General features: G+C 45.1%; 1 protein-coding gene across 3 annotated transcripts in view; it reads left to right on the top strand.

The window, feature by feature from the left end:
• The window catches only part of Zfp1 (ZFP1 zinc finger protein), a 32378-nt gene extending 19505 nt beyond the window's left edge, over positions 1 to 12873 (top strand). The window contains exons 3-4 of one of the 3 annotated variants that reach the window (XM_028768657.1): positions 5489 to 5615; positions 10294 to 12873. In XM_028768657.1, coding sequence (XP_028624490.1) covers positions 5489 to 5615; positions 10294 to 11363 — 1197 coding nt within the window. In that variant the 3' untranslated portion in view covers positions 11364 to 12873. The remainder of the gene's footprint in view (positions 1 to 5488; positions 5616 to 10293) is intronic. The other 2 variants (XM_028768659.1, XM_028768658.1) reach the window with 2 other exon arrangements.
• The last annotated feature ends 785 nt before the right edge of the window (positions 12874 to 13658 follow it).

Here is a 13658-nt window from a genome sequence, read left to right as displayed (position 1 = left end):
TTGTAATGCTGCACCTGTCCACTTATGGGTGGTGCCTGCATAACGTGCAGAACCATCAGGAAATCAGGCCCTAGTCTTCTCTTCCTCAGTCAGCCAATCATAGGGCACATGCCTGGCAGTAGAGAGTATTGTAATGAGAGTAGAAACCATAGGCATTTGGACAATCTCATGTCCCTTGTTTGTGCATTCAGGACCTGCTCAGGCCTGATTGTATATATACCACTTCCACTTGATAATGGGTTGCTGCTGTGCATGCTCTACTATGACATGGTGTGTCAGATAACACCCAGCTCATGTTGGGCAGCTGGTAACTTGGTAGCCCATTGTCAAATGTTCAGTTTTGGTTTGTTTTTTTTAATTTATGTGTGTACACTGTCATGTCCTCAGAAGAGGGCATCAGATCCCATTACGGATGGTTGTGAGCCACTATGTGTTTGCTGGGAATTGAACTCAGGACCGCTGGAAGAACAGTCAGTGCTCTTAACCGACGAGCCATCTCTCCAGCCCCAAATGCAGTTTTCATTAAGGCCCAAGTGCAGACCAACAGCTGTCTCTCAAAAGAATAGTTATCTGTAGATAATGGTAGAGCCTTGCTCCAAAATCCCAAAGGTCTCTTCTGTGAGTCACCCACAGGGGCCTGTCAAAGGCTGCAAACAGCATCCCTGTCTGCCATTGACACGTCAAGTACCATCGGGTATGCCGGGTCATGTGGTCCAAGTGGTAGAGCAGCCTGGACCTGTTGAAGAGCCCTCTGTTCCAGGCCCCATACAAAGCTAGTAGTTTGGAATCACCCAATACATGGGTGGGAGTAATCACCCAAGTGAGGAATGTGCTATCTACAGGATCCGAATAGATCCACTGAACATTGTGCTTCTCTCTTGGTAGTGGGAGGGGCCACTGCAATAACTTATCCTTCACCTTAGAACAAATGTCTCTGCCTGTCCCACACCACTAGACTCCTAAGAATTTCACTGAGGTGGAAGGCCCGTGAATTATGTTTAGATTTATTTCCCATCTCTGATGGGAAACTAAAGGCTTCCAGTTAGCCTTTCCAGCCATAACAGCCCTCACTCCACAGGCCAGGGAACTAGTGTGAGAATCCTGCCAACGTCTAAGTATATCTATCCCATTTATACATTCTGGAACTGGGGAAATAACCAGAGGATGAGTTTGGGGACCCAGTTGGACTTCAGCCAAAACTCCATGACTCATCTGACCTCCATAAGCTCCGACTTTAATTGGAGGACAACAATGTGCTGGGGGTTCCCGGAAGCAGAACCAGTATCCAATAGACCCAGCTAATCGGATTGCTTCCTTTGCCCTACCATACAGTTCCCCTTGGAAAAGACCACAGGTCACTCTGGGAAAGGACGAGAAGGGCTAAGAGTAACATTTTTAGGCATTTTATCAAGGTCCTTCATCCATGGTCATCTGGGTCTGCAAACTGGCTTAAGTGTGGAAATCAGTTCATGGCCCGAGATCTCCTTTTGCCATGATTTTCTTTCATTTGAGAGATTTTTTTTTCTGTTTATACAGCTGCTTTAAAAAAAGATGCAGTAGGCTTCTTGTCCATTTCGTGCCTGAAGTACCACGATAAGCCAGTACCAAAGCTCCATATGAGTCATGCCATTATAAAAGTCGCCTTACCTGTGCTGGCCACCACAGATTAGACCATTGTGGACACTGCTGTCTGCTTCCCATGATACCTTGCCTTTGGTGAGTCAGTGCTGCCACCTGCCGCTGCTACTCGGGGCCTGATTAAACTCAGGCCTGATCAGCTTGCGTTTATTTAATTCATCCATTTGAGCAGCAGCATCCCCGACCCTAAAGTCTGGCACAGGAAAGGGCAACAGCAAAGCTTGTCAGACGTGCTGGTGCCCTCTCACCATTTTGCAGCTCACAGAATTAGTGAAGGGCATTAGTGATTAACTGAGTTACCAGTAGTGTTGGTGTCACACTCAGATGTAAAAGCACTTCCTCTTGGAGTCGTGTAAGAAGAGTGAGTGCAGATGGGAATTCCCTACACAGTGCTGTCTCGTGAGCCTGAATCTGTGCCTGCCCGAGGACTGCCGCGGGAATCTTGTGTCTCTCCTTGTGTGTGTTATGTAACGTGGGGTCTGTATGTGTCTTATGTGTGGGAGTGGTGTCTGTCCCTAACGAAGGGCTTTGCTCTGTCTTTACGGAGCAGCATAGAAAGCACCACATGGGAATGGGGTAAATCTTTGTTTTACAAGGGATTACATCCCTGATTCTAGCTGATACAGATAACACATATTATCAACCAAATAATATGGATTTTAGGAAGTTGTTTTCAACTTCTGTACTTGCTTTCAGTAAATGGTACACATGCATTACCCTGAGTCAAGGGCATCGAAAAATACATAAGATTAGAGCTATTCATTAGCTCTGGTTGTAAAAGTCGGGTTACTTAGTATACCCAAGGCATCTAAGGTTGGGTATTACGTTGTTCTCTTAAAGGCAGGTTAAATAAAGTTTGAGGGTACAGTAATGCTGGCACTCTTAAATTTCAAGTGACCTTAAAATATATTAACTTTGCTGTGAAGTCCCACAAAAGCTTGTCTCTTAGAATGTAAAATATTTTCAGAATATTGCATTGCCATGTGTCTGTGCACCACATCTGTGCCTGGTGCTCTTGGAGCCCAGAGGAGGGTATCTGATCCCCTGGGACTAGGGTTACAGTGATGAGATGCCAAGCGGGTTCTGAGAATCAAACCCAGGTCCTCTGGAAGAGTAGCCAGTGCTCCTAACCACTGAGCCTTCTCTGCAGCTCCTGTGTGTTATACTGTCAGATAAGTGGTTTTCAAAGATGGTCTTAGTCTGTACTGGTTTTGTTTTTGATTACTCAGTGGGTTAACTTTGGTTTTGTTTTCTTGGGTTTGTTTTTTCTAGACAGGGTTTCTCTGTGTAGCCCTGGCTATCATGGAACTCTCTGTAGACCAGGCTGGCCTCAAACTCAGAGATCCTCCTGCCTCTGCCTCCTTAGTGCTGGGATTAAAGGTGTGCGCCACCACCTGGCTGGGTTTGTGTTTAGTTTTTTTGTGGGGGTTGGGGAGAGGATCCTGCTGTATAGCTGGTGTTGTCATGGAAACTATATAGGTCAGGCTTACCTTGAAATCATGGCCCTCCTACTTCAGCTTCCCATGTTCTGGGATTACAGGTGTGCACCACCATAGCAAATACCATCTTTTGAAATTATCAGAGCATGAAACTCCCTCATTCTCTTCATCTCCTCTTAATGTTGAGAGGGCCACGGCGCCCACACCCTTAACCCAGCGGCACTCGGGAGGCAGAGGCAGGTACCCTCTGTAAATTCAGCTACAGATAGGGCTACATAATGAGGCAGGCTCAGGCCCTTTCCTGTGTGTGCTACAGCATCTGTGTTTTGGTTTTCAGGAGTTGGTTCTCTTCTTCCATCACATGGGTTCCAGGGACTGAACTCAGGTTGGCAGCGTTGATGACTGGTTCACCACCGAGTCTTACTGCCAGCCCCCTTTCCTTACTCCATGTGTAATAACATATACACAATAAAGTGCTACAGAGGAGCATAGCTCAGCTAATACTGTGCTTGTCCTGCATCCTTGAGCTTGACCCCTGGTCCCCTCCCCACCCCAGAAAAGGAACGGTGTGTAGTGTGAGCTCTGTGCAGACCTGGGTGGGTTAAGAAGTGAACTACCGGGCTGGGGAGATGGCTCGTTGGTTAAGAGCACTGACTGCTCTTCCAGAGGTCCTGAGTTCAATTCCCAGCAACCACATGGTGGCTCACAACCATCTGTAATGGGATCCGATGTCCTCTTCTGGTGTGTCTAAAAATAGCAACAGTGGACTCACACACATAAAATAAATCTTCAAAAAATTATTAAAAAAAAAAGACACAGGTCTAAAAACGAAGTGAGCTACCTGCTCCCTGTAATGCCAGCTCAGTTGAGCCCTTCTTGGGGAGCTGTTTTTCTTAAGTTACATTTTAAAATTTTGTGTGCATGGGTGAGGGTTGGGGACATGTGCCATAGTGTACACGTAGAAGTCAGAGGACAACTTGCAAGGGTCAGTTTTCTCCACCACATGGTGAGGAACTCTCTTCAGACGTGACAGTAAGCACCTTTACCCAGGCAGCCATCTCACTAGCCTTTGTGTTCAGATTACATTAGCTGGTGGCAGTATAAGGGAGTCTTACTGGCAGATAGCAATGTGGCACTCTTTAGCAATACTTACCTAGCCGTGGCTCGTAGGCTAGCTGTAGCTTTCCCAAAAGCTCACTGACCCCTCATTTGGAAAGTCATTGACAAGGTCATGAGCAGCGTAGGAAACACAGGGCTCAACGCTGTGGTGTGTTGGGCTTCGTCAAAGTGTGTATCCAGTGCTCAGTGTTTGACAGGACTGTGATTGATGGAGCGGATGCTCGGGTATTTTCTGCTTCTGGCTTTACCGCTTGACTGCCAGCTCTCGGGAGTTGGTTAAAGCAGGCAGATCTGTTAGATGGATAGAGTGAGTGTCCTCACCTGATCCAAGGCAGCTTGGTGTGGAAGGGAGGAGAGAAATGTCCTTAGCACATGTCCAGGACAAACCAGAGCAAGTGCATGTAAGAACCTGTACGTAGGCCTAGTTAAAATCTGGTGCAGTGGCAGGGAGGATCTTGATGCTAGGCCTCAAAATGCCTGCTTTTGAGTTCTCCCGACCTACACTAGGAGCAGTCTGGTGTCGTTAGAGTCACTGCTGCTCTGCAGACTCTTCCTGGACACTTCCCTCAGCTCTCCTCATTTATCACTGCTTTTCCTTTTTTTTTTTTTTTTTTTTTGAGGCTGAGTCACTTTATGGCGGTGGTTCTTAACCTGTAGGTCTCAACCCTTTTTGTGGTATTTAGATACAATTCATAAGAATAGCAAGATTAGTTATGAAATAGCAACAAAATAACTATGATTTGAGGTCACCACAGCATTAAGAGGGTTGAGAACCACTGTTCCACTGCTGTGTAGTCCTGGCAAACTCTATGAGGACCAGGATGACCTCTCACTCAGAGATCGCCCTGCCCTGCCTTCCGAGTCCTGGGATTAAAGCTGTGTACCAGGCTTCAGTGCGTTGTTCAGGGATTCCCTGAGAAAGCATGAGAAATGCACTTCAGACCTTGTGTTTTTGAAAGGTCTTCATTTTCCTTTGTCATTTGACGTAGGCCTCTGCAATCAGTGTGGATTTGTCTCTTTCTAGTTTTATTTTTGATCCCTGATTAGATCAAAATTTGTTATGTAGACCAAGCTGGCCTCAAAGTCAGATCCGCCTGTCTCTACCTCCCAAGTGCTGGGGTTCAGGGTGTGCACCACCACACCTGTCCTGAAGAACATCCTCATTGTTGAGAGCTGTGACAAACACTGGGCAAACAGCACAGTTGGGGCAGTGAGCATGGCAAGAGTAACTTTTCCTGTATCCTTTCTGTCTCCCAGAGTTAATCACTTTAGAAGGAAATGTGTCATTTCAGGGATCCGTTTCATTCACTGATGTAACTGTGGACTTCACCCAGGAGGAGTGGGAGCAGCTGGACCCCTCGCAAAGGATTCTGTACATGGATGTGATGCTGGAGAACTATAGCAACCTGCTCTCAGTGGGTAAGCACAGCGGGGGAAATGGCTCTGTAAGCTGGAATGGTAGGAGTTGGAGGCAGTGTACTCAGAATGGTCAGGTCAGAACTCTCTAGGGGAGCTACAAGGAGGAGAAAGAAAAACTGGTGGAAGTGATAGCTGAGGTTTTGAACAGTTTGAGTACATTTGAGGTTTATGGGATTTTGTTTGTTTTTAAGACAGGATCTCACTTGTGTGGCCCTAGCTAGTCTTGAACTCAGAGATCACAGGCCTCTAACCTTCTTGCCCCAGTACGGGGCAAAAGATGCATGTTGTGAAAGGATGCATCTATCCCAGCCTAGTCTTGAACCCAGTATGTAAGCCACGTGTAGAGTTTCCAATCCTCCACTTGTACCTCTCAGGTACTGCAATCACAGGCATGCACTGCTGTTCCTGGTCTTACATGGTGCTGGGGATGGAGCCCAGGCATCTTTAGGTATGGCAGGTAGGCACTCTGCTAACAGAGATGCATTTCCAGTCTTCTTTGGAACTATTCTTCAATTCCAAAAACCTTTAGAGATGACTGAGAACTCAGAGTGACCTGTGCTTCTGATCCCTGGCACACTTCCAAATATTCATCTCTCCATAGTTACCAGTGCTTGCCTAAGGCACTAGTGCTGGGAGTTAGCATTATGTTCTCAGTTTACCAGAATGATGACCTGGTATTTAACCCATGGGAATTGGCACAGATTTTTCAATACAAGAATGACATGGTTTTAGACAGCAGCAGGATCATAAGGAGTAGCTATTACTACATCAAGGCTTTTAAAGTCTAGACCAGGCAGAGTAAGGACTCTTTACATCTGTTCAGGTGAAGTAAGGTCATAGTAGAAGGATGAAAACACATCCGCGGTCAGCAGAGCTTTGCTGTAGGAAAAGCTGTAAACACAGCATACGATTGTGTTGTAAGGACACAGACTTTTCATTTTCAATACAGTGAACTCTGGGATCTTTGCTGTTGGTATGTGAGACAGGGTCTCTCTACTTAGTGATGACTGTCCTGAACTCACTCTGTAGACCAGGCTGGCCTCAGACTCACAGAGATCTGCCTGCCTCTGTTTCCTAAGTGCTGGAATTAAAGGTATGTGCCATTCTGTCCAGCTAACTCCAAGATCTTGCTGTCTGCTTGAGAGGTGTCTCCAGAGACTTGGAGCACTGCAGTGTAATCATCTCTTCAGGCCTGTGAGAAAAGCTCACTTTTAAAGTTATTTTGTGAAGCTGGAGAGTTGACTTATTGATTAACAGTGTATAACTCTCTGCTTTTGCCAGAGGACTTGAGTTTGCTTCCCATTTTCCATGTGTGACAGCTCACAACCACCTGAACCTCTGACTCTGGTGTCACCTATACTGTACACAAACATTTTTTTTTAATATTTTTTGGACCAGTGAGGTGGCTCAGTGGGTGGGTGCTTGCTTCCACATCTGATGTCCCGGGTTTGATCCCTAGGGCCTATATTGTGGAGGGAGAGAACTCCAGGCCCTTGTCTCTGACCTCCCTCACATGCCATTGGGTGTAGGTAGTGTTGCACACTTTAATCCCAGCACTGAGGAGGAGAGGCAGGTGGATCTCTGAGTTCAAGGCCAGCCTGGTCTACATGGAGAGTTCCAGAACAGCCATGGCAATCTCCAAAAAAAGGGATGGTGGTGAGCTGCAGCTATAATTTAATGATTAAGAGTACTGGCTATTCTTCCAGAGAACATAGGAATTATTCCTAGCTAACAGCCTTCTGAAACTCCTGTTCCAGAGGATCTGGTGCCCTCTTCTGGTCTGTGTGGGCACTGCAGACATGTACTCAGACATAGCACGCAGGTAAAACACCCATACATATACATAAAAGTAAATAATTCAGGCTGGAGAGATGGCTCAGTGGTTAAGAGCACCAACTGCTCTTCCAGAGGTCCTGAGCTCAATTCACAGCAAGCACATGGTGGCTCACAACCATTTGTAATGGGATCCAGTGCCCTCTTCTGGTGTGTCTGAAGACACCTACAGTGTACTCATATATATAAAATAAATAAATAAATCTTAAAAGTAAATAATTCTTTTTTTTTTTTTTGGTTTTTTGAGACAGGGTTTCTCTGTGTAGCCCTGGCTGTCCTGGAACTCACTCTGTAGACCAGGCTAGCCTCGAACTCAGAAATCCGCCTGCCTCTGCCTCCCAAGTGCTGGGATTAAAGGCGTGCGCCACCACTGCCCGGCTAAATAATTCTTTTAAAAATTATGTATGGGTGTTTTGCCTGCCTATATGTCTGTGTGCCATGTGTGTGCCTGGATACCCTCAGAAGCTAGAAGAGACCATTGGAATCCCCTGGAACTGGTGTGACAGGGCTTGTAAGCCACTATGTGGGTGTGGGGATTGAACCTAGATCCTCTGGAAGAACAGTTGGTGCTCTTAAGTTCTGAACTATCTCTCCAGTCCCATAGTTTTTTTAAAATAAGTTATTTGCAGGGCTAGGAGAGTATACAATTGCCCACAGAAATGCTGGATTGCCGTCTCCGTGTAGTTCCATCTTTGGAAGGATAGTAAGACTAAGCAGCACATCAGTGAGCTCTGGGTTTGACTGAGGACCCTGCCTTATTGAATAAGGTAGAAGAACAGTAAAGGATGGCTGCTGATGTGAGCCATGAGTCTCCACCTGCACGTGCACCCACCCACATACATGTAAACATGTGTACCTACACATCACATATACATATGTGAACATGAGAAAAGGTTTTGAGTTATTTGGGGGCTGGTGAGATGGCACAGAGTATAAAAGGCCCTTCTATAAAATCATCATGACTTGAGTTATCACCAGAACCCTGGGAAAGTCAAAGAGACCCGACTGTAGAGTCCTCTGAGCTCTACTCCCTCCCCATATGTTTTGTTTCTTTCTGTAGACAGGGTTTGGCCTGGACTCACTGTGCAGACTGTCCTAGCCTCAGACTCATAGAGATCTACCTGCCTGGATTCAAGCTGTGCTGGGATCACAGGTGTGGACAAATGCCTGCCCATTGTTGGTTTAAGTTCTTTTGATGTAAGAGGTGTAGTTCAGGTGGTAGAATGCTGGCCGAGCATGCATGAAGTCCTAGGTTGGATTCCTAGCAGTCCATAATAAGCCAGGCATGGGGCTACACACTTGTGATTCAGGTACTTGTGATACAGAGGCAGGGGGATCTATAGTTCAGAGTATCCTTCGTTACATATGAAGAGGAACCCAGCTTAAGATACATGAGACCCATTCCCAAAAAGATTTTAAAAGTCAGAACAGGAGAAATGGCTCAGTAGTTAAGTGTACTTACTTGTAGCTGGGAAGTGGTGGTGTTTGTCTTTAATCTGAAGCAGGCAGATCTCTGTGAGTTTGAGACTTCCGTGGTCTACAGAGTGAGTTCCAGGACAGCCAAAGCTATAGAAAAATCTTGTCTCGAAGAAAAAGAAAAAAAGAGTACTTACTTGCTGCTCTTCCAGAGGACCTGGGTTCAGTTTCCAGCACCCATATCATGATTCACAGCCATTTGTAACTTCAGCTCCAGGGACTCTGGCACCTTCTTCCTGGCCTCCGTGGATCCTAGGCAAACACATGGTACACAGCCATACATACATCATACATACATACATACATCATACATACGTACATACATCATACATATGTACATACATACATCATACATACGTACGTACATACATACATCATACATACATACATACATCATACATACGTACGTACATACATACATACATACATACAAGCAAAATACCCACATATATTAACAGAAAGGTTATTTGGGGTCCGTTGTTAAAACAAATGCCTGTAATAAAGAGGATTGCTGACAGTTTTAGGCTAGCCTGGTCTGCATAATGAAACCCAGTCTCAAAAAGGGGGAGAATAATATAGATGTGCAGAGAAGACTGATGCCAGGGTCACTGTCAGCTGGAGCGGAGGCGTCAGTCTCTAACCTCTGTTCTCCCCAGGCCTGGTCACTCAGTGTCACCTCACCTACATAGGTTCTTGGTTTCTAGGCTAGCTGTTGGTTGTCCTTGAGAGCACTGGGAAATCTTCATCCCTCAACTGCTAGCTTTCCTATGTCATCTTACCCTCACCTTTATTTTTGATTGTGACCACATGGATGAAGAAAGTTGTTGAGAGGCTTTCTGCATAGTCCAGACTGTGGGTAGTCCAGACTGGCCTCAAACTCAGGCTGGTCTTCTCAACTCAGCATCCTGAGTGTTAGAATTATAGGAGCAAGCCACAGTATCCCAGCTTTCACCATTGTTTTTTGGTTTTTGGTTTTTTTTTTTTTCTGCCCAGTTTTTTGTTTGGTTGGCTAGTGTTTTCCAGATAGGGTTTCACTATGAAGCCCTGGCTGACATGATGTGAAGACCAAGCTGGCCTTGAACTCACAGAGATCCACCTGCCTCTGCCTCCTGGATACTGGGATTAAAGGTATATGCTACCACTACCTAGCTTTTTTCTCCCACTTTAAGGTTATTTTGTCCTCAGGAAAACACACTCACTCACACACACACACACACACAGATTGAGAGAACAGAGCTTTAGAGATGAGAAAGGCTTGCAGTGGGGATTTTTGTTGGACAGCCGAGTCAGCGCTGTGGTGGGAGCACTTGTGGGGATTTCCCACTCTAACAGAGAGAGACTAAGAGCCTTTCATTGTGCTTTGTCCTAGAAGTGTGGAAGGCTGATGACCATGTGGAGAAGGCCCCCAGAGACCCGCATAAGCAGGCGAGGTCACTTACACCCCTCAAGAACCAACCACCAACTGAAGAAAGAGGCAGTCTCTTTGGAAAGACATTAAATCTGAACACAGACTTTGTTTCGTTAAGACAAGTTCCCTATAAATATGATTTATATGAAAAAACTTTGAAGTTCAGTTCAGACTTACTTAGCAGTAGAAGCTGTGTAAGAAAGAAAGGAGACGGGTGTGGTGGGTTTGGAGAACCACTTCTGTACCTGAAGCAAGACAAGCCTCACGCTGGGCTCGAGTACTCAGAATATAACGGAAACGGGAGGGCTCTCAGCCATAAGGACGCCATCTTTAAACATCAGAAAATCAAGAGCTTGGTTCAGCCCTTCGTCTGTAATTACTGTGACAAGGCCTTCTCCTTCAAGTCACTACTTGTTAGTCACAAGAGGATCCACACAGGAGAAAAGCCCTATGAGTGTAATGTGTGCCAGAAAACCTTCTCCCATAAGGCCAACCTCATCAAACATCAGAGAATTCACACCGGGGAGAAGCCCTTTGAATGTCCTGAGTGTGGGAAAGCATTTACCCACCAGTCCAACCTCATCGTGCACCAGAGAGCACACATGGAGAAGAAGCCCTATGGATGCAGTGACTGTGGAAAGACGTTCGCTCAGAAGTTTGAACTTACCACACACCAGAGAATCCACACAGGAGAGCGGCCCTACGAGTGTAGCGAATGCGCAAAAACCTTCTTTAAGAAGTCAAACCTCATCATCCATCAGAAAATTCACACCGGGGAGAAACGCTACGAATGCAGCGAGTGCGGGAAGTCCTTCATCCAGAACTCGCAGCTCATCATCCACAGGAGGACTCACACTGGGGAGAAGCCCTATGAGTGCACAGAGTGTGGCAAGACCTTCAGCCAGAGGTCAACGCTCAGGTTACACCTGAGGATCCACACGGGAGAGAAACCCTACGAGTGTGCGGAGTGTGGGAAAGCCTTCAGCAGGAAGTCTCGACTCAGTGTCCACCAGAGGGTTCACACGGGATAGTCCTGAGGCTACAGGTAGACTGCTGCAGAAACCTGGCAGACCAGAATTCTTCCCGTGACGGGGACTCCCTCATGAAGATACTGAAGGAGCTTTGGAAATTCTATTGAGATGTAATTTATCTAAAAAAACTTTAGAAAAAAGGATACCTAAGAATATTATACTGAGGGCTGGAGAGATGGCTCAGAGGTTAAGAGCACTGACTGCTCTTCCAGAGGTCCTGAATTCAATTCCCAACAACCACATGGTGGTTCACAACCATCTGTAATGGGATCCGATGCTGCCTTCTGGTGTGTCTGACAGCTATAGTTTACTCATAAATAAAATATTCTTTTTTTTTTTTTAAAGATCATACTGAAAGTTATAATATCCAGCTAAAGAGCACATATCCAAATATATTAATGTATTTCAGTACATACAGTCCAGATCCAGTTGTAAATAGACACACCCAGCTCTGCTTCCCTGAGCTTTTTTGGCTTTTTGTGCTCCTGGGAATCACATCTAGGGTCTCGTCTGTGCTAGGCAAGATTCTTCTCTTTCTTTTTTTTAAAAACACTGATCTTTATCTGCAGTCCACAGTGATTTTTTAAGAATCTTGAATGACTTGAATATTTTAAGAGGAAATATAAAGCATATATAGACGGTACCTTAGAAATTTTTATGTAAGGATATGCCACAAAATACAAATTGTTTTAAATCTGTTTACATAAGTTTAATAGCTACTATAAATTTGAAATTCTCACCTATGATAATTGCATCGCAGCAAAAGGTTTCCAAACTCAACATCATGTGTGTCTCAGTATCTTTCCCATCCAGCATGCATCCAAAGGAAAAATGTGATGGACCTTAAAGTAGCACGGAGCCCATCTTCCTCTACAGCTGCCTCATACAGGCTGATGTGACCATTGTTACTGAGCTGCCTGGTCACTAAAGCAAAGGCAGTATTGTTGGAGTTCTAACCTGCTTCTGGGTCTGAAGATTTTCTAAAGTATTTATATAAATGTGCAAAGGTCTTAGATAATTCAGATCTAGAGAGAAAGGAGGCAGGTGTGCTCTGACTGTGTACACTACAGAATAGAGAGATGGCTCTGACTCGGTGTGCACTACAGAATAGACCTGTGCTCTGACTGTGTGCACTACAGAATGGACCTGTGCTCTGTGTGCACTACAGAATAGACCTGTGCTCTGACTGTGTGCACTACAGAATAGACCTGTGCTCTGACTGTGTGCACTACAGAATGGACCTGTGCTCTGACTGTGTGCACTACAGAATAGACCTGTGCTATACTGTGCAGAGAGTGTCCTCGTCTCTCATGCTCCTCTTCTTTCTCTGAGGTGTTTACATACACGTGCATGTCTATTTCCAAAATAATGTGTACCCCAGAAAACTATTTTTGTATGTTTCTGTCTTCCTCTTATGAATTGTCCTTCCAAAAAAAAAAAAATGATCGGGGTGCCCATGTAACTCTCAAATGTTATATTTCACAGACTTTAAAGAAAAAACCTGAAGAGCTGTGCTTCACTGCTTTTTATAGTTTCCATGTGCATGATCCACTTTAGAAATTGTTTCTGCTTTCTCCCCATATAGCACTGCCCTTTGGAACCTGCCACAGAATTAGCCGTCGCCTTATCTTTTGACGTTCACAAGATTTGAGGCTTATGGTTCCATAGGATTAGAGTCCATGACCATGAGAGGATAAGGCCCATTCTCATTCAAACTGCCGTGATACATTAGACTTCAGTGGTCTCTATGTGTTGGCGCACACCTTTAATCCCAACACTTAGGAGGTAGAGGCAGGCAGATCTGAGTTTTAGAGCAGTCTGGTCTACATAGTAAGACCCTGTTGGAAAATAAACAATGTTTGTCCATAACTGAAAGATGGTAATTTGAAGCTTGGTTTCACATCATAAGTTGAACTTTTTTATTATCCATTAGAATTATAAATGGAAACCACACTAGATTTTAATATTTTATATTCATGGGTGTTTTGCCTGCATGTTTGTCTGTGGACATGTACATGCAGTGCCTATAGAGGTCAGAAGAGGGCGCTAGAGCCCCTGAGACTGGAGTTAGAGACAGTTGTGAGCCAACCTGTGGGTACTGGGACCTGAACCCTGGGTTCTCCGGAAGAGCAGCCAGCGCTCTTAACAATTGAACCATCTCTCCAGCCCCTTGGATTTTTATTTTTGAAAATAGTTGATTGTCTCTTAAAATTAAAAAAAAAATACACACTCACATTCTCATCATACCACAAAGTTCATTCGTAGCGATCCGATTTAAAAAAAAAAAAAAAGTGC

This window comes from Grammomys surdaster, unplaced genomic scaffold (assembly GCF_004785775.1).
Source record: "Grammomys surdaster isolate TR1022 unplaced genomic scaffold, NIH_TR_1.0 187, whole genome shotgun sequence".
NCBI lineage: Eukaryota > Metazoa > Chordata > Mammalia > Rodentia > Muridae > Grammomys > Grammomys surdaster.
This window is presented reverse-complemented; position numbering and strand designations above follow the sequence as displayed.